Source organism: Aquila chrysaetos, chromosome 19, assembly GCF_900496995.4.
Source record: "Aquila chrysaetos chrysaetos chromosome 19, bAquChr1.4, whole genome shotgun sequence".
Lineage (NCBI taxonomy): Eukaryota > Metazoa > Chordata > Aves > Accipitriformes > Accipitridae > Aquila > Aquila chrysaetos.
The window spans coordinates 4,826,234-4,848,428 of NC_044022.1; the positions used below are offsets into that span (position 1 = coordinate 4,826,234).

A 22,195-nucleotide genomic window follows, 5' to 3' on the forward strand; every position below is an offset into this window, starting at 1 on the left:
GCCCTTTCATCTTTAATTCATGATTATTTTTTCTCTGACAGAGAAGATTTATTCAAACAAGAATCACTTGAGTACCGGCTGATAGCCTTCTTTATACAAGGAGCCAAACTAGAGGATCACAACAGTCCCTACATGCTAGCATTAGCTTAACCTAAATGTTGCTTCCTCAGAAAGCCTGGAGTGCCTTCACCTCTTATATGACACACTAAAGACCATATGGAAACTCATTTAAAAGGAATGAAGTGCACTGACCTTCTGTCTTATTGCAATGCTTCCAAAGATCATCAAAAACCAGTACAAAGCCGTTGTGACAGATATATGGAGCATGGTGTATTCTTTTATTGTTACCAACTGAAAGCAATTTTTATCAATTACACACACATCAAGCACAGATTACACATTGGCTACAAGTTATTGCTGTGCTTATTGTTATTGTCAGTATTTTGCTGTGTTGGAGCTGACAATATTTTTGAGCAGAAATAAATGTTTTCATTTAAGCAGTGAGGGATAACAACTGCAGTTAGTCCATACAAGCAATTAAATGAATTAAGCCTGCATTCTGTAGAGCTGCTCATTAATACCATTTATTTAAATTTTACTTCTTTCCATGTGAAAGATGTAGGCAGACTCCAACCCTGATGACACTGCACAGCGACTGCAATGTGTGCCAGAAGAACGGCATGAAGGCATGAACAATTTGCACTGCGATAGCTAATAACCAGAGTATGGGCTGAGAAAAACACAGACAATGATAAACATCAACAAGAATCAACTTTAAGGGACAAAAAGAGATTGTGTAGCCTCCAAGACATTTTATTTTTTAAATAATAGCTTTTAAGATGTCAACTTAGTTTCACAAAATGTTCAACAGTTCATTTACTTGAAAAGAAAACAGAAAACACTCTCAAATATATGTAACATTTTACTGATGTGAGAGAGCGGGAAAGAGAGAACAGGAACGGGTTTGTGAGTGACTTGGATCATGCACTGGAAATTTTAGAGTATTTTGGATTCTCTGTTTGAAGCAGGTATTAAATTATTTCCTCAAGGCTGAGTTAATTTAATGGCAAGGAAGTCCAAAACAATGTCAAATTATGCATTTTTAAACAACTCTGAGTATTTATGCATCACCAAATAGTATACAAGTTTGATTTATCTTTTGCTGGTACAGTCAGGATTTAGCATCACGCTCAGAATTCATCCTTTGCCTCCTCAGTTTAAAATATTTAATGTTTCCTAATCCAACATGGAGAGTTGGGATACAAAAATAAATGGAGCGCACTACTTGCTGCTCTATTTTTGATAGCTCACTGATTTTTTTGAACACTGCTGCTTAAAGCGTGTGAAGGATTTCTGAAGGGTAGAAATATGCAAACTACAATTGGGCCCTTCTTTTGTTGTCAGTAAATTGGTTTCCAATAATCTCAAAGGTAAAGAAAATGCAAGAGAAGCATGCACCCCAACATGCTGTATGGGAAAAACCAAACGTGTTATGCAAAGTAAATGGTGCATGCTTCTCGTGATTAAAAGGATGCAGGAAAACATCTGGACTCAGTGAAGCTCATCTTCCAAAAATGGAGACAATGAAGTGACTACTGGGGAACAAAACAAAGACAAGACAGACGTGTGTGCCCAGATTTCCCTCAAAATTAACAAACACTACAATGTCAGCAAGCGCAGTGACAGCAGCAGTGGCTGCCAGTTCCCCAGCGCAGACCTGTGCCAGCAGACCAGTGCCTGAGAACAAAAGCTGCAACACTAACCGTGAAAGTGGCTTGATGGAGGAGAGCTCATTTCAATAATACTCCAGTTAAGACCCCACGTTCTACCTCCAGGCTCTTGTGGATGGATAAATGTCTGTGCTGCAGCTGGGACATGCGGCTGATCTGCATGTTCAAGAGAGATTTAATCTAATAGCAGTGCCAAGGTGATGATTATCCAGGTAGCGTGAGCATATCAATCTATGAGGCAACCACACATCTGATCGTAGTATAGCTGGAATCACAAGCAAGTAGTATGACCTTCTTTAGGAAAATGCCAGTGTCCTCGACCACGAATTGGAAGTGAACCCAGAAACAGACCTGTCGTCATGTTGAAGATTTATTCCGCAAGACTGAGAAGGGTGGGATTCAGCTCCAGATGAGACACCTGCACATAGGTATGGCAATGCAGGTGCGTCTGTATGAGCTGGGTACGCTCCCATTATATCATCAACAACCTAGACAACACAGATGGAGGCACCGACTGGGCTATCCATCTCAGTCTCAGAGACAGCTACATATGGTCAGCTGAACAGCTTTCTGGACTATCCCCAGCTTGCTGTCTGTACCACCTATTTTAACTGGTTAGAGGAGACATCTTCTGATTACAGTGCATGCTGATATAGAAAGGGCTTGCTTTTGCCCTGATCCTCTGAATGTTGTTGTTTTGCACCAGGACTCGGGAGAGCAGTGTCTGGAGTTGGAGCTCTCCCAAGGATGGTCAGACTTCATGCTGCCCTGAGCTGTTCCACAGAGAGGCATAAAATCTGCATAAATCTGAACTGAATCACTGTTCTGACTGTATGAGGGGCATACCAATACACCCCGGTGGATGAGATCTCATACTTCAAAGAAGCAAGAAGAGAGAGAGCTCCAGGAGTGGCCCAGATACAGGAGGTAGCAGTGTTTTCCTAAAGGTCCTCTCACTTCACCGTGGGGCAGACCTGGCCTAGGGGCCATACCTAGGCAATGTCTTTATACAGTTAAATAAAAGAGTACCAAGGACCAAGCTCAAGCACTGAGCCCCTGGCTGTCTTTAATGATTAGCTCAATTACTAACTCTGTTTTTTGGCTATCCCAATGAGTTCTCTTCAACACAGACCTGCTACAGAGGGAGCTAGTCCCCAGTAGTACTTTGCCAATCACACTACTTGACTTCCGAGACAGAAATCGGTCCCTGCCTCTACTTTACTTACAATTGTGTCAAACTCCCAGACCCCTGCAGCTCACTAAATCTACAGTCAGAGATGCTGACTGCCCGGTGACCAAACACCAGGGCCTCGGCCGCAAGACTCACACCGGTACAGCTTATGAGCCACATGCATTTAAGAGTTAGTTGTAAGCCATGGTCTGCATGGTGTTGTTGAGTCTATGAAAGGGTTTGCTTTTAAGATGAAGTAATCATTGCTTAAGCATGTTCAAATGCTGCATCATTCCTTCATTCACTGTAGTATATTATCAACATTTTCTTTCTCCACTGAAAAAGCTCATGAAGTGTCACTCTGAATTGTAAATTCTCCCATGAAAAGGGAAAGAAATGCATTACATATACTGTGATATATCACCCAGCCTGCTTGTCCTTCTCACTTACAAAGCAGTTTTAAAGAATTGCTAAGACAAAGCAGGAACGATGTATCTGTCAATGACATTCTGAGTTAAATCATCAAGGACACGGAGAATGATTAAGGCTGAATAAACATTTAAAGCTTTGAGGGTTAAAATTTTTCTATCTCACTATACCTTATGAGCACGCAGCCATAGAGTCTCAGCTAGGAGGGAGATGGAAATTTTCCTAATTCTGATTTTATTAGGAATACCTACTGCTTAGCTTATTCATTTGCACAGAAAATAACAGGTGCAGAGGCAAAATACACAGTAGGGGCAAAGTGACAAGACAGATGCCTAAAGTAATTCATAGAAAAGCTCTGCAAGTACGAGTGCATAGTTGCCTAACCACCTCTGGCAGTGTCCCTGAAAGGGAAGAGAAGAACCTCTCAAAACAATCTCTGCAGATTTCCACTGGAGTTTACAGTTGTGTTAATAAAAATATCCTGGATCAACAGCATCAACAGTGTCAAGCAGATATAAAGTGGTCATCACAGACACTTGAACTTCATTTTTCACTAGGAAGATATCATCACCCAATGCAATCAGTGCAGTTTTATTTCTTTGATCTGACTTTGAACTACGTAGCTCCAACGCTTGTTTTTTTGCTTTACACGGAAGCTGGAGCTCAAGATGGGAAAACTCAGTATCTAGGATAGTGTTTGCCTCCACCACAGCAGAAAGATCAGTCAGATGTGAGAGATTTTTATCCCCAAAGGAGCACAGCAATTATTCACAGTCAGAAGCTAGTATAAGCAGTGAGAACAGGCTCCCTGGACAATACTGTGAGAATAAGTGAAGAATCCTTCCTCTTCTTTCTGTGCAGTCACAGTTCAAGACCACCTCATCAAAGCACTCATGTTTTCTCATTGGAAGCATCTCAATAAAGCAAAGATGCACCACTAATTTCACTTTATGGATGAGAAACTGGAGCACAGAAAGTTTATTTTTACCTCCTTACAAAATGAGCCACCAGGTGCCTTGCTTCCCGATGTATTTGCTACCCAGTGCACCTCAGTGTTCCGACCTTATCACAAGAAGTGTCATCAGTCAATAAAGAGTCCTTCTATATCAGCAGGAGGAAGGTCGCGATATCTATTTCATTGCTGGTCAGATGCAAAGGACAAGTTTAAAATTAGCTAATAGTGATGTTGGCAATGAATAAGGGAAAAAATGGAAGGGTTGAACTGAAAACATAATATTTGTCCTACCAGCACATTGCCACCAGGCTACATCTTTTATTAAGACGGAGTTATACAGGACTGTGGTACTGCTTAATCAGGCACCAATACTAGCCCTTGAGACTTGAGAGTAAAAAAAAAAAAAAAAAAAAAAAAAAGAAAATTGGTGTTAATTAGCTTCACTCAATGACTTCTACACAAGTTTCAAGTTGGACTCACTTGCAGGATCTCTTTATGCCAATCTGAAACTTATGAAGAGCACTCATCCATATGCCTGCAGGCTCATTTAACTAAATAAGACTTCCTATTGTTACTGTCTTATCTGTGGAATTTATGGCTGTACATATAACAGAATACAAGAAATGATGTTACTAAATTTAATGTAACTGGGAGAAGAAGAGATAAAAATATCTATTTGCAGATGTTCTCAAATAGCAGACATAAGAATGATTCCTGCTTTGAGTTAGCTTCCATTAGCTACTGACTCTGGAAACTAATAGGAGGCTGTACACAGCGGAAACATTTTTCAAGCCCCAGCAATATTTCATAAGGCTCCTTCTCACAGTGCTTCAATGCTAAAAAAAAAGTTTTGAACTGTCTGACAGGAAATCAGAAATCATTGTCCAGAGCTCTAACAAAGGAGCAAATGGTGAGAGACTACAGTCAGTCATGGACGACTCCTTTGAAGACGAAGTAGAAAGCTTCAGCGAGGCCATTTTAAAAATGTTCTGAGCCACAGACTTTCAGCACCTCCTTCACAGACAGCTATGTGGCCATACGTGTGTCACTCTTGGATATTTTATGTCCTCTGACTGCCACCTTTATTTTTCTTTCTGTAATGTTGCTTACATCCCTTAGTGAAGTTACATATGTCTTTGTGCTGTCCTGACACAGTACTTCGTTCTTTTTTCATGTCCTTTGATTTTGTTTTCACATCATCCAACTACAAACATTTAGTTTAATCCTCTGATATACTGCAAATTCACCCTCCCAGTCCCAATTTTTTTTCTGCCTGTTCCTCTGGTTTTACAGCCGGTGAGGGCTGCTAAGAAGAAGGAGCTGGAGGAAGCCTGCGCAAGGGCTGCCCTCCCTCTCTTGGGAGCTGTCTTTGGGCTGAGGCTCTTGCCCTTGGTCCCCACCTGCGCTCCATCACAGTGGCATCACAGCCATGAGCATCCCTGGTCATGGACCTGGCTGGTTCAGACCAGGACCCTGGCCAACAGGCTAACTTAGGGCTTGACCCGCACACTACGGGCTTGCCTGGTCGTCACTGAGCTGGGCCTGGCCCTGGTTATGGTTTCCAGACCTGATCCTCAGCGTTCCTGGATGTGCGTTCCTGCCTTGAGCTCAGACCTGCCTCATTACCACGGACTTCTCTTTGGACTCTCCTAATTACTTACACTGCACAGGAACGAGGGATGGTTGGAAAGATGGATGAGCATTATATGTCAAAATTTTATGAAGTTCTACTTAATATTTTGACCTATATGTAGACTGAGTACACATTAAAAGCAAACTATCAGCATAGTTTCTGCATAACTATGAGCTGATCAACTTTTTCAGCTCTGAAATTAAGCTAATGGTTATAGCACTCCTGTGGTTTCCTACAATCACTACAGGAAACCCAAAAGAACTGTAACATTTTGGGGGAAATTAATCCCTTCAGAAAAAGAATATAAATGAAAATAATTGCAGTGGACATGGCAGTCTTTCAAAAACAATGCCTTAGTTATTAATCAACTGAAATACAACATGCAGAGTTCTTTAATGGGTGCAAACTATATCTAGGAGGAGGTGGGAGAAAAAGGTCAGTTTTGGACTTCATTTTGTTTCTCTGTATCTTTTTTACTCATCTTGAGCTATTGAACATCTTGCAAAGAGCAATCTTTGATTGCTTGGCAGAGTTGAGAACTCTTCAGTTTCTGGTCTTTAAAAATAACGGTCCAGGCATTAGAGCTCCTGGGGCCTCGAGCTGCTCCATCTTTATGAAGACAGATGTATCCAGATCTAAATACCCTAGCTAGACCATTATGTGTACAAGCTACAGCATCTTTTTCCTCCTCTTAATATAAAAGTTACTCCATTTGGTTCCAATAGTGGGTGTAATACAGCCTACCTAAATAAACCAGGACATACAAATTGTTGAAGTTAAGATTACAAAGTTTCCAACGGTTTCCCACTATGACAACTACAAGGAAATTAAACCTCTTCTAGTTTTCTTTCAACAGCTAATGTCAGGAAGGAAAGAGTTCTTTTTGCCATACCTTGCTTTACTGAGAATTTATCTACAACCACTTTTGAAGAGAGTCTGATTATACTTTCATATTAATATTTGCAGTTGAACATACAGAGTACCCAGTGATTCTCATAACAATAATGTTGATTTATAACTGAGAGCATGCAAGATACAGAATAATCAGATAGAGTTCTACAATACCAAGAATAATTAAAAGTATTATGGTAGAACTGCTCCTGCAAGTGAATGCACAAAGGCGGCATGGATGGGCAAAGGGGATGTTCAGATAACGAGAGAAAAATCAGTGGAAAGTACCTTGCAGAATTTCCTTACTTCTATTAATCAATAGATTAAGAAAAAATTAAAGACAGGATGGTAATTAGTTGCTTGCCTCACAAGATGTTAAGGAAATTGAAGTAATTCTTACCTTCAGATTATTAAAGCTAGAACATGAGCCTGCTGACATTTAAAATAAGATTTCCAAGATTTAAAGCTCCCAAGCATGGAGATGTCATGGTTTAACCCCAGCCAGCAACTAAGCACCACACAGCCACTCAACTCACTTTCCCCCACAGGGGGATGGCAGAGAGAATCGGGGGGGGGAAGTAAAACTCGTGGGTTGAGATAAAGACAGTTTAATAGGACAGAAAAGGAAGAAAAAATACTACTACGACTACTACTACTACTACTACTACTACTACTACTACTACTACTACGAGAATATACACAACAAGTGATGCACAATACAATTGCTCATCACTCGCCGACCGATGCCCAGCCAGTCCCTGAGCTGCGGTGCTCCCCCGGCCAGCTCCCCCCAGTTTGTATACTAGGCGTGATGTAATATGGTATGGAATATCCCTTTGGATCATTTGGGCCAGCTGTCCTGGCTGTGTCTCCTCCCAGTTTCTTGTGCACTCCTGGCCTCCACTGGCAGAGCAGTATGACAAGCTGAAGAGTCCTTGACTTAGTATAAACACTGCTTAGCAACAACTAAAACATCAGTGTGTTATCAACATTATTCTCATCCTAAATCCAAAACACAACACTATACCAGCTACTAAGAAGAAAATTAACTTTATTCCAGCTGAAACCAGGACAGAAGACCTCAGGGATATCTGTTTCTTTCTTTCTTTTGTACATGTGTATGTAACACAGGTACTTCCACTTGCCTGGTTAGTGTGATGTGCTGAAAGCTGGAACTTCAAGGAGAGCTTTATGCCTGGAGGACGGGAGACACACTGCTGCGTCTCCACCTTCCATGCGCTTATCAAATGTGCTTGGTCCCATCCTCCGGCTGCAGAAGGCGCTCACACCTGCTTGGCTTCCAAAAGACAGGGTCCTCTTTTGGGGGATATAACAAGTAGAGAGTCTGTGGTGGGTCAGCTGGTGGGAAAACCTGTGTTAAGCTGGATTTGTCTGGTAAGACTGATGGGCCTTTTGTTATTTTAACTCTTTTCTCCGCAATTGCTCTACTCCTATGAATAAACAAGTACCACTGTTTTTAAAAAGCTGTTCTGAGTGTAGCCCCCGAGAGAAAGTCTACAGGTCACAGAATCACAATGACTAAAAAATCAATAAAATAGAGTAAGGCTGAGGACTGACAGGAGTGAACATGTCGGGAAGAAGGACAATCCAAGAATAAAACCAAATAAATCACCAGATGTCCCAGAAAGGCCAAGGCTTAGGTACTGATGGGACATGTGCCAAAGACAACAGTGAAGGATCAGGAGTTCAGAAGCCAAAAAGATCTGAAGAATACATCAGCTTTCAGACCCTAATACACAAGCAGACCCAAACACTGTTGTTCCTCAGCATATGTGTAGAGCAAACTCATGGGAATACATTATGCTTCTATCGTATACTGGAGGAGTTATTAGGAAGCTTTTTTATCATAATAGCTGCTTGGAAGCTGGGAGATACTCTGCTGAGTGGAAAGCAACACTAGAGTTCCTCTTAGATGAACAGCTGAGCAATTAAAAACCAAGATGTGCCTCAGTCTTAGGACATAAAGCAGTACTTTCAAAGCCCAACTTTCTCAAGTACTGTGAAATTGTAGGATGGCGGTCCATACATGCCTCCCATTCATTTTTAAACAGCTTGACCTTATTGGCATTATAAGCATGCCTTGGCAAGTGTTTAAACTTGTTTGTCCAGTTATTGTGATTTCTAAGACACATTCAGTTCCTGGTATGGGAACCAGTAGAAATGTTGCAGATTTAATTTAAACAAATCCTGACAGCACTAATAAACTATTCCAAAGGATGCCATAATTTATCATAATCAGTTAGTCAATTAGAACTTGCTCCAGTCAGAAATGAAAAATTACTTTTGATCTATCAAGACATCAGGGCAATGTTAAAAACCTGTTGCAGTCTACCTCACAAAACACTGCACAGAGAAGGCTGGGATACCAGTACCAACCCAAACCAATTTTACAGTTTTTTTAAAAAAACAAACATGTGAGGCCTTCCACATTCAAATATTACGAACAAGCATTGATCAATAAACACAAACTCTCCCTTTATTTGCTATTACAGATACGTTTGCTGGGTACTCTTTCTTTTGCAGGTGCAAAATGCTTAGTCTACAAGCAAAGCAGGTAGCAATATTTCAGATTGTGATTCTTTTTTCGTGACTGTTAAGGCATCATTTGCCATTACATTTAAATGGTAGCTGTTTGAGCCGCTGTGAGTATGAACTGTGCTGAAGTGGCATATTCCCAAGCCAGCATGGAATCATTTGTGGCTAAATCTCAAAAATAGTCCAGTAAACAAATTTCAAGAGGTAATTTCCTCAGAGATGAACAGTGCTCACTTGCTCATGAAACAGCAAAAAAACCTACTAAAGAAGAAGTCAGAACCATCTTAAGTATGGGTACTCTTACGGCTTTTGAGGAAGACGAAGCAGGGGTTGGGAGGCAGTGCTTTCTCCAAATTATTCTTTCTGAGTTGTGATGTTTTAAAAGATTGCCAGGGGACAGGATGCTTTCTTCTGGCTGAACACTTCCCTCACAAACACCATCCACGTTAGGTAGCAGGGTGACTCGGTTCACTAGCCATTTATTTCTAGCAGCTGAGATCCACAGAACTAAGAAAATACAGAAACTTATCCTAAAGCAGCTTTTTGAATTCTCTCAAATTTGGATTTGAAGATTTCTTTCTGCTGTGGAACAACTGGTGAACTGCTGCTCTGACAGCTCCATCTTTAGGATGCCAAGATTATTTTCTTTTTCATTTTGGAGACCCAAAATGTGCCTTTGATGCCCTTCATGAGACAATGCAAATGCACCCACAGCAGAACAGGTCACACCAACAGCTTTGAAAGCCAGCACAGGACAAAACCACCTGTATTAATCTGCCTTTCATGCAACTGGCAGTTAGCCCCTCCATGCTTCTACAGCTCTTCCACCTAAAATGAATATAATTGCTATAGAAGAAGGAAAATAATTTGACTTTCTAATTCTAAAGTACTTGTACAGCTTCTAAAATAACCACATATGTGGAGAGAAAACCATATCTAGCCATTGTTGGGTATCCTCAGACAGCTTTGGCCCAGTTTCCTTTAATAGCACATAAGCTAAATGTGCACTCTCTCAATACTCATTAATCACAACACAAAGGAAACAACTTAATAAATGCTAGGTGACAAACTGCAAATACTCTTTGAAAAGAGCAAAGACACAAAGACAGTATTTTAAGTGACAGTATCTGGGACTTCTACTAATTGGATTTTCAGCAATGCATGGATATGCCCCATTCCTTTACACAAATAATGGTGAGGACCACCAGCACTGTGGTTTTGTCTTTTTAATATTTCTATTGCAAGGTACATATAGGAATCTCTTCTCTGTTTTGCAATACACTTTTTCTCACTCTGCACTGTAAAATACAAATGCTCATCTAAGCATAAAAAAGATCATTGAAGACATAAATAACTCAGTTAAACATAAACAGAGAAATAGCAGCAAAATTTCTGTCAGAATACATTATCTGCAATAAACCTGGCTCTATGAAGGCACAAAGTTACTAAGCCACACATTTACTTAGTTTTACCCAAGTCTACTGGGAAAGTCACCCATGGGAGAATATTAATGGGAGTTTGCCATCATATGGGGAAATGCACGAGTTTTTAAATAGAGAAAAGAAGTGATAAGGAAGAGTATATAGTTTTATTGCCAAGCTGAACATGTAGGTGCTCTCAATATCTCTGCAACAGAACAACTTCAGTTATAATCTTGAGGAGGAAGCAGTATGCGAAGCAGTGAATTTGCTGAGGACACAGAATTATTTAAGTTACACAAAAGGACTGAGAACAGAGAGGAATTCCATGAGGATCTAATCAAAGTGGGTGATTGGGCAACATGACGGTAGATAAATTTTAATGAAGGTAGGCACGAGGCAATGCTTAGTAGGTAAAACTGTTCACTTCAACTTCATACTTACTGATTAGCCAGCACATTTGGGGGAAATACACTAGCAATGATGATAATATTGTCTACCTTTTTCTCAGTGTGATAAGAAAAGGTCATTGAAGAAACAGTTTTTTCAGTGCGAGTATTGTTTATTTTTCTCTTCTCTCAGTGTCTGCTGTCAATTTGTTCAGTCTCTGTGATTCGTGTGAAAGAGTAGTTCAGCTTTTGAGGAGAAGAGCAGGGAAGAATAAAACTCCTGAGAATGTAAAAAGACTAAGGGACACCTGTTTTTTCAGCTTTCTAAAATGTATAGAAGGAACAAAATTGTGCAGAATAAAGCATTAGCTGGTGGCAATTAGGCGATTCCAAACTCAAGTGAAAGAAAAAAAGTCTTAGCAGCAATGGAGCTAATGCAGCCTGGTGCCTTGTGTCTTCTGGCTGGACCCTCTGGCGTCTAAAAGGGCTAGTGATTTTAATGAAGGTTTCTGCTGATCGGGACATTTCCATTGCTGTTCTCCCATGAGGATTTCCTGCTATTAAAGACGAGCTCATTTTGCAGGCTTTCCCTCAGAAAGAGCATCAGTAAGATCTTGCCTCCCAGATGAAGTGAATTCCTCAAAACTTGTAGCAGTTTATGTTTGACATTTCTGTGGCTCTGATAAATTTGGTTGGATCTGGCCAACAGGACAACAGGACACACAGGGGAAGATGAGACAGACTACATTGTCAGAGCAGACCCTTCCCAGACTTGAGCAATGCTGGTTCCTCCAGACTGGTCCAGAATACGTTACCCACCAAAACGCTGGTCAGACACGTCAGCAAGCTACAGCCCCTTTCTATGGGGAAATTGGCCACAAGTGCTTCCCCAGGGCTGCTTGTAGCGCCAAGATTGACTGATTTACCTGAACAACAATAAACAACAATGTCACCCTTGCTGGGGCCAAGACATGGGCTGCTGTATATCAGGGCATGCACGACCGCCATGGAGTAGGTAGTCCTACAGGTAGTCCTGCTGGCAGAGGTAATAGATACCGGAAAACCTACTAGGGCTCATCCTGCTTTCACTCTCCAAATGCAACAATTTAGTCACTGGTATATTAATTTCAGCTGTACAAAGCACACGCTCCTGCTTCAGCTGGATACACTGCAGTTCAGGTACGAATGAGAAATCCTTCCTTCAGGAAATGGGAAGAGGCCCTTGGATGGGCACCATTAACCGTACCACAGGTGAAGCGGCAGGAGCCACGCTCTGCTGCTCCCACGCTGCAGAGAACAGCAGCTACAGCAAGAGACAACGCCTGAGAGTGTCTGAGCTTTGTGTAGAGGAAAGCGCAGGGTATATGGTAAGGCCATCAGTTACTCTATGGCGAAGTGGAAGAAAGCTGCCCACCAGGAACATGCCAAGAGGTATCACTGTCCTGAAGGAAGCAAGGAGGAAACCGAATTCAAGGAGGAAAACTGAATTCAACATCTGATATCCTTCCCTGTAGACTCCCCTCCAAGGATGACCAAGCTATTATCAGCTCCTATCAAGAAGGGGCCTCGCTGGGGTCCAGCGTGTTCAGTGAGAAGCTCCTCATTTTTAGAAGTACAACCTAAATATGTGCATTTACTCCAAACTTCTCTGGTTATTTACATGGCTCTGTGGGTATTAGTTAGGCTGGAGCTCCCAGTGTGCTGAAAAAAGTTCCTGCCCTGGACATCTTGTAGCATAAAAGAAAAGATCCAGGAACAAATAAAATGAGAAAGGGAGTATGAGAAAATATGTATTATCAATTATTAACTATTTGCATCAACCAGAGCTGGGGCACATTAAAAAGGACAAAAAAAAAAAAAAAGAAAATCCCAACAAAATACCCAATACTCAAACCATGGTGTCTTAACGTAAAGTCCTGCAGTTCTTTCTCAGGTAGAGCCTCAAACTAACTTCAACAGCGAGATTAACCTGAGAATACTGTTTGCCTGATTTCCTCTTGCCCCAGGATATACATCTTACAGAAGTTCTGTGTACTAGGAAACTGTAATCAGTATAATCACATTTTTATGCTGAAACGGTATGAATGGGGAATGACATGATCAGGATTCACTTTGCTTAGAGAACATGGTAACTCCTCAGTAGAGCAACCTATACCTGAAGGCATTCATAAAGAAAGGGTTACACAAAGAGTGTAGACACAACTGCACTAGAGCCAAGAGGATTTTGTCAAAAATATATTGGAGGGAAATAGTAAAGCTTTTAAAAATATCTATCTCATAATAAATACTACATTACTTACGTTTCCTCAGCTGAAATTTCTTGCTGCCTGCGCAAACATTTTCAGCCATTAATGGAAGTAAAGACACCACATGAAATACAGCAAATATCAGAATCTCAAGGATTTCATGCATAAAAAATCCATCCCAGGAAGCAGCAGCTATCATTATTTTAGTCCCTTATTTACTGTTTCCTAACTCAAAAATACCATGCTGCTATCCTGCACCTCTGAACTCTGTGTTACCATTCTCCTTCTTGTTAAACATGCAGCTAGGAAGTAATCTGCTTAGCAACCAGCACAAACATATTGCACCAGAAGAAAAGAAAGGTTACTTGACAAGCAAACTTGGCTGGAAGCCAGCTAAAAGACCCAAAGGCACCTCAGTCAAATGTCTGTGTTTTCTGAATAAACTATAAATTGATAAGAGGAACAGCAGGGACAGACTAAGTCAACAGTGATTTTGGGGCATACCCATGCAGGTGAGCCATTGCCCGTGCATGCTGTTATTATGGCATATAGACAGAATAAATGAGAAATAGTTGGTTCCTCATGCAAATTTTCCACTGTGTAATCTATGTAGCTGAAACAAATAGTTTGGCCTCCTGACCCCGCCAAGCCACCGCAGCACTGTCCCCGCAGCAGCAGAGGTGGGTGCTGAGCACCCTTACCAAGAAAGTACCAGGTTGCCCTGACATGGCCAGATGCGTGGGGCACGTGCTAAATGAGATGAATCATTTTTGGCTTTAAAAAACATTCCTGTGGCTGTATGAGCAATCAAATGTCATTGCACTTGGGGATTCTGAATAAAAGCAATGCAACAGAAGTGAAGGACCAGATTTAGGCATCTTTAACAGAGCCAGACAGAGGAAAAGGAGAAGGGAGTGGTGGTACTGATGGAGCTTCTTGCTTCCTTTGAACCCACAAAGACACTCAGTGTTTGAGGATGTGGCCTCAAATCTTTCCAAAGCCATCCATGTGCTACCTCAGCATAGCTCTCACACCGTGTTTGCAGCCTGTGCACAAGGGGAATGTTTTAGATAGGCAAAAACATCTCCCCTGCAAGCAGCTGCTCTAGGCAAGCGTGTCCTTCTAGCCCACCAGAGCATGTTGCTGAGCTCAGCGAGAAATCACGGCCCTGTGCATGTTTTCCCACCAGATCCATGCCCAGGACCTCTGAGGACTTGGCCATTTTCTGCTGCCTGTATTCGAGGGGAGGAGGCAGCAGAAGAAAACACGTAGGAACCCTTCACTGCAGCAGGGAGGGCTGTGAGGACATCCTCCAGCTACTCTTCAGGCCAGTCACCCACAACATACTCTCAGGATTTTACTCACACCATGTCAGAAGACCCAAGACCTTGTGTGGCACCACTTGGGGATGTAAATGCATGAAAGCTCTCCTGAGAACTGACAAGATTCACACTCACTCTGCAAAATATGGCTGGAAACTTAAAAGAGGCTGAGATACCTCCAATTCAAAAATAATTGGCAATGACACAGCATACTCAGAATGAAAAAAAATCTTTTGGATTCCATTCTGACAAAACACCGAAACAATAATGACTCTAATGAGGTAGAAACATCTAGGAAGTCACTGAGATAGAATCCAAATGGATCAATAGCATGTAAGGCAGACCATAGGCCCTGCTAGAATAAAAAAATATGCTTTAAAGGACAAATGACTCATGAAGAATTGGTTAAGGAGGATACATCATGTGCAGGTACAGAAGTGCAAGATGCTGCTACTACAAGCAACTGTCTGGGGAGAGATCACAGCCCAGTATCATCATCTGTACATGGGGAAAAAAAGAGGACAAAAAACAGCAGAGTTGGGGGTGGGGGAATTGTGATCCATTTTCTGAATATATTAAAATAGAAAATGCTGTATTCCAGGAACTCTTCATATTCACAGAAATAATCTTTCCATTAATCTGCTCTTGATTACAGTGACTGTTTTCTTGACATGAATAGCTGCATCTCTGATGTGACATGTAGCACAAGAAATAAAAGATTCAGCCTTAAAGCACACCCAGCTAAAAATGGAGGACAAATTTTGGAGAGAACTACACATCACCCATGATGACAAACAGAGAGTTAACAGTGACAGAGTGGGAAGCAGCCAGATCAGAAGTCCATAGCTCATCTTTAAAGATAAGAGATGGCATCAGAATTTAAGGTATGAGTGGATCATAGCTGACTCAATACAGAGTAACAGTTCAGTAAATATACCTGTACTAGTCACTTGCTTTCTTTGTACAAGATAGAAGAAAAAAGGAATCAAAACCTTCAAATTATAGAGACAACTTACTGGGCAAAAATGAGTTTTTTCTGCTCCAAGCCAGCCAGAGACTACCACCAGAAAATCAAGCCTTTCACACCCTCCCACTAGGAAGCAGACACACAAGTTATTTTGGATGCACTTCATTTTTCAAATGATCCTCGCAAAGATTTCACAATCATTGCTTAAAACAGACATGAAACCCTGGGCATGAGGTAACAGTAAAGCCTACCTGTTGTATCATAGAGCTGGAAGACAGAAATGGGGCAGATCGACATGGCTCTCCCGGGTTTGGTGTGAGGGGACCCATGGCAGATGTAACATGGCCCTGCAAGCTGCCACACTGCCAGCGCGCTGGGAGGCGAGGCAGGCTGGGAGGACTAAAATCAGAAGCTACTTCGGCTACTTCAGCTACTTCTCTGACCGAACCGAGCCAGCTCTCGTGTAGCTAGTGCCACGTGTAGCTCACACATAGGGAGCGTTGCAAGTACCAGACTCTGCATATCTGAGTTCCTGAATCCTTGAGATGAGATTCATCAGTGCAATCATAGGTGTCCAAATGTCATTTTTAGACATCTCAATGCACCTGAGACATCTGCATGACATTGCAGACATCGTATGGGCAAACAAGGCTGAGGGGATCTCCTGGGCTCTCGAAGGCAGCACCAGAAACCTACGGTCACACAACTGAATCCTCCCTCCCAGCACCTTCCTCGTGCATTCACCCGGGCACTATCCTTCATTATGCATTCAATACAGCTCATCTACCTCATTTGTAATAGGAATCTTTCTTTTGACAAAAAAAAACCCTGCAAAATCTGCCACAGTGAAAAAGTATGTTTATTCCCAGATGAGAATAAACTCTCCCTCAGTCAAGGCCACCCTATCCAAACAAGTCCTTTCCCAACCAGGCCCTCTCAGACAATCCTTAGACAGACCTTGGCAGGCGGCTGCGAGAGGTGAACCTTCCAACTTCATTTTATAGGATGAACATGTCATTTTAATGCCTCTGACAAGGCCATGCTTTATCGAGTGCATGAGCAGCATCCCGTCCCTGGCACTTACAGGCAGAGCTCCAAGGCACCGTAGGTTCACGGGCATGATTTTTGTTTATGGTACTTTTAAGGACAGAGCTTGGTGCTACAGAGGTCCTGTTTATATGTCAGCTGGTTTGGAGGCCAAGACGTAACATGGAGGTTTTTAATGCCCCTTGTGCTGGCGCAAGCTGCCCAAGGCTCTCGCAAGGGGAGGGCTTGCACTTGCATTTATTCTGACCACATTATGCCTAACTTCACAGGGTGTATGGGGGAGATGACTGTCTCTGAGTGAAGAAAACCCATGAGCAAACTAAGATGGTCCAATTAATCAAGAGTACCCTGCTCTACCTGTGGTTTCTGAGTTAGACCCTAGGAAAAAGGATAGTTTATCTGTATGCAAACATGCTCACAGTTTCACTCCACTTTTTTCTCCATAAGAATTCTCCATCCTACAGTGCAGTTATTTGCAAACTAGCTTAAAGGGCTCATTCACTGCCAAAGCCTACTTATAGGAGAAGAAAAAAGGTTTCTTTGCTCTTGATGAAAGAAATACATTTAAGACTGGATGACAATGCATGATTTTTGTGCTATGCAAGGTGACTCAGTGCCCTCTGAAAAGGCTTTCAGCTCCAGAGGGTGCAAGTGTTACGTGACAGCGAGGACTGCTGGAGTCAAAGGAGAGCCGCAAGTGACATACCCATGGTGGGATGGGAGGAGGAGGATGGAATGTGTCTTCAGAGGAGGAAGTACCTGGGGACAATATTCAGGGCAGTTGTACCCTTATTAAAGCCGCACCCTACAGCAGCTTGCAATAGGCAAGCACAGATCATGGTGGGCTTTCCAAGGTCTACCTGCAGCGCTATGACCCAGTCCAGCGTGGCCAGCTGCAGTGGGGACCTGGAAAAGAACATTTTGCTTCTCTAGAAATCATTCTTCTTCACCATGCAAAGTCTTCGGTATGCAATAATTGGCAACCATCACTGGTTACGCTGCTTCTAGAAAGGATCATCTTCCATCTGCTGATGAGGTGAGCCCAAAATGCCTATCACCTCGTAAAGCCAGCACTCCTTCAGCTGGTTGGGCAACCAGTATCACACTACTGCCAAGACTGCTCCTGGGGTGAGGTTTCCTCTTTCATCTCCCCCAACAGCAGCTGGGGACACTTGCTTGGCACAAAAGCGTCGGTGCTAAGAGGACCCAGGGACAGGGGCGAGTGACATGTTGGGTCCCAAGGTGTGCATGGAGCAGGTAAATGGGGGTAGTGGTGTAAATAATGGAACAGCTTTTTAAGCAAACAGCAACAGGTTTGAGGACAGACAGAAACTCTTACTGTGCTGCTGCAGGCATGCAGTGCTGCTGTGCAGTGCACCTCTCAGAAATGCTCTGATAGGATTGAAATTAAATTGCTTAGATGACGACTAACTGATCCAAGTAGCTGGACTATCATAGGTAAAACCAAACAGTAAGTTAGACTTTTCTATTGCATTCTTTCATATTAACTACCAAAGGTACCATTTGAAACTTAGAGCAGGAACATCTAACTTGACAGTCTCTCTCTAAAGACAATTAGTTTAGAGGCAAGACATTAAAATATTGACAGCTGCTGATAAATATATACATATTTTTGCCAGTCACAGATAATTTTTAACAGCTTAATACAGTGGTTTTTATGGTGACTAAGATTGGTGAGTTCGTACCAGTAAATACACCTCTATTGCTTCATGAGAGATAATTGCTAGGCATTATATCATTTAATATATAATAATTTCTTTCTCTCTCCCTGGAACAGAAATAATACATAGGTAAGAGTATTACTGGGTCATACCAGGGGGTCCTAGCTAGTGGTACATAACAAAGCATTCAGGGACTGCAACTACGCTGAAATGCAGTTTAAATCATGTTTAGACCACCATTGTACCTCGAAGGAAGGAAAAGCATATACTTTCTTCTGTACTATGAGAAGATTTACATTTAAAGAAACTACTGTTTCAGTTCAAAACTTCCAGGCAATCTCCAGTCTGTTTCTTTGTCACAGTATCACTGAAAGTTTTAGCACAGACAGTAGCTATGAGACATTTAAAAGATCTTTTAAGGGCAGAGCTCACCGTTGCAGTGTGCAATGCAGGGTCGTGTGCCCGCCGCAGAGCTTCTGGCTTGAGAACACCGTTTGCTTAAGTCGCAAGCAATGCTCATTAGCACTTGCAAAGTCCTGAGTATGTTTACAGGGTTCAAAAATTATTTGGATTAATAAAATCAACTCCCGCACATGGCAGTGAAGAGCACAATTGGGTCAGTAGATCTCCAGTGTGTGGATTCTGAAGTGATTATAAGTGCCTGTTCTGTTTAAGAGATTAAGTAGCACTATCTAAGGACTTGGAAGGATTTTAAATGCTGAGATGTTTATCAGGTCAAATATATATATCTCTCAATTGTTTTCAGTGATGGATTAAACACATACAAAATCTTTCCCTAATGTAGCTTCAGCTACTGTTCAAAATGAGGTAGTCTAACAAATGTATTTAGGACAAAATTAAAAAAAAAATCCATGAGTGGAAATGGGACCAAAGGCTTTATTCAGAATCCTTTGAAGAAATGCCTCCTGTGTTTTTTAATCAGCAGTGTGCTGGTACGAGTGCTGCATGTTCACAAAGCTATATTAGTACGCCCTTTCTTGCGCTGGGTCCCTCTGGCTTTGGATAGGTTAAACAATTGCTGGTATTAAATTAGCACACTGATTTCCACTGGTAAGAAAGTTCCTGCGTCTTAAATTACAGATAAACTATTCCAATAGAGACAAGGAGAAAATGAATAAATGTACTCTTACAAAAAAACAACAAAAAAGTAAACACATCTGAGCAATTGCAAAGATAAGATGTATAGATCAGCTGAATAATGACTAGAGTATTTTTAAACCAGATAGGTAAGTATGTGTTTACTCAGTGTAGCTGAGCTAAGCTGACTGTGCTTCAGCAAACAGCACATAGCTAAGGAGAAGGCTGAACATTTTAATGTACTCACTACTGCACAATAATTAAGGAGAAATATATTTGCTGCAATTGCAGCTCATGCTGGGCAACTTCTACAACCTCATTTTAGAGCTACTTGTATTTTTACTTTATTGGGTTGGAAAAGTGAGCTTGGTTGGAGAAAGCAGAATATGCTAGCTCTTCTTTTTTAAAACTCTCGGGTGTTCTTCACTAATCCATCACTAAAAGGCACAAACAAATTCACTCTGAATACAGCTTAAAGAGAACTAGGATGCTCACCTCCATTTATGGAAAGTTTTGAAGGTGACAGGGAAGAGGATAAAGGGGGCAGTCCAGATTTTTTAGTGATGCTATGTGGTACATTTCATTAATGAAAGGCTTGCATGTAGTGTGTTTGCCAAGGGAGACCAGTTTTCCCAGGAACACAGGGACTGGCCAGGGAGTTGTGGTCTTGGGTCCTCTTCCCGGCTCTGCTGTTTCCCTGTTGGGTAGCCTTGGGCAAGTCATGTCAGCTCTGAAACGTTTAATTTCCCTGTCCTTGTAGGCAATCAGTGATTGATTTCCATTATGAAAAGTTTTACAAAATGGGGTTTATACTAGCTTTCTACAACTAGTCCAAGTCTGGGAACCACACTCAAAGTAGAAGAAGTCCAAAGATGAAGAATAGAAAATTATCAAAGGTCTCTGAAAGTATGGCCTGGGAAAAAGCTGAAGTACTTGGATTGATTCATTTCTACAGAAGGGAAATGAGATGAGACATGACAACAGTCTTCAAATATGTATTAGGCAGAAACAATTCTCTGCATGTGTATTGGGCAGAAACAATTCTCTGCATCCTTTGCAGATAGAACAAGAGAAACAGGTATAAACTGCTACGAGAGAAATATAGGTTAGGCATCATGAATTATTTTCAGAAAGTGAAAAAGGAATAAGCTTCCTAGGCAAGCTCCATCTTTTAAACATGTTATAAACAACAGTAGAGAAGAATCTACCCCAAATCATGCAAGTATAGCTGATCATGCGTCACGACAAGGACATCTCACTGTGCTGCCCTGTTTCCAATGACCCTACGTCTCTGATCTCCCTGAGAAAGCTTTGTGAAATGTCTTACATATGTTCATTATAATTTCTTAATTGAAAAAGTATCTGTTATCAAATACAGTCTTTTCTGGCTGCACTCTGGCTATACAGACTTTTTCTTGTGCACCAGAATATAATACACATTAGGACCGTGTTCTAGTTCCATGTTTCGTGGTCCATATGAAAGCGCCTTTAAAGTCTAACTTCCCTCTTTGCTATTCTTTGATTAGCTTGTTCTAATTTCCCTGTAGTTCACATGACACAGTTCTCTCTTTTCCCTACCCAGTGCTAACAAGGCGGCAGCTCAGCTGCTGGTTCTGTAAAAAAGTCACCCATGGGATTAACTGCGCTCCAAGAAACTGCTTCATAAATTTGAATACTTTGATATGATAAACGCCAAAGCCAACTTTACAGAGATGAAGGACTATACGTACTTCACTGCTGAGGCGCTTCCATACAAGCTCTCCCTCAGCTCAGGAAGGAGGCGATGTGGTTGCGTCACATAAAGGCACAAACGTTCCTAAAACTTTCCCCAAGGAAGCAGAGCTTTGCTCCACTGGAGATGAGCACAAGTGGCTAAATGTGACATTTGTGTCAAAACACTTCAAACGTGGTCCTGAAGCATTATCATGCTCACCCTGACATCGTTTAGGGAAACCATCTCTTCCAGCGCATCGTTCCCACAGCTGGTCATTTTCCCTGTTGTGCTCCTGGGAAGCTCATCTCTGGGTGGAAGAGAGCAAGTCCAGAGGGCTGGAGGCACCTGGGCTTCAAATATCCCACATAAACCTTCCAATATGCTCCGAGACGGTTCGTGTGAGGAATGTGGCACATTCACGTGTTCCTCACTTCTCCTTTCCACAAAGCAGTGCTAACAACACTTGCCTGCCTCCCAACAGTTTTCTGAAAGAAAACCAGTTGATGTACGCAATATTAACCAACACCTTTCAATAGAAACTTCTTTAGAAGTATCAATATATTAATCTGCACTTAGAGCCGATAAATTGACTGAACAGGTTTGTCCATTGAAAATAAAGGTTTCTGTGTCTAGCCATATCATGCGACACAGCAAGGATGACATCTGTCAGCGCACTCTATCACTTCAGCCAGCAATAAAGTGCAGGGCAATTTCTACAGAATCAGTGGAGCTGCCACCAACAACACTGTGCAGAGAAGCTCTCCATATTTCAGACAACTGGAGTTCTTTATGCAGCTGTAAATAAGTTACCCTTCAAGTGCCTACCAATCTATTGTGGTTTTGTTTTTTTTTTAACAAAAGTGAGATATTCGCAAATGTAGGTTGGTTATTATCTGCTATTGCTGGACCTCCCACTTGCAATCACCGTGGAAACACCTTGTTCCCAA

General features: G+C 41.8%; 1 protein-coding gene across 6 annotated transcripts in view; it reads right to left on the reverse strand.

The window, feature by feature from the left end:
* MTUS2 (microtubule associated scaffold protein 2) overlaps positions 1-22,195 on the reverse strand; it is a 314,225-nt gene that overhangs the window by 147,208 nt on the left and 144,822 nt on the right. Inside the window, exon 1 of one of the 6 annotated variants that reach the window (XM_030042811.1) lies at positions 18,869-19,076. The exons of the other annotated variants lie outside the window; for them this stretch is intronic. Coding sequence (XP_029898671.1) covers positions 18,869-18,956 — 88 coding nt within the window. The 5' untranslated portion in view covers positions 18,957-19,076. Of the gene's footprint in view, positions 1-18,868; positions 19,077-22,195 lie in introns of those variants that run through there. 6 annotated transcript variants of the gene reach the window in all.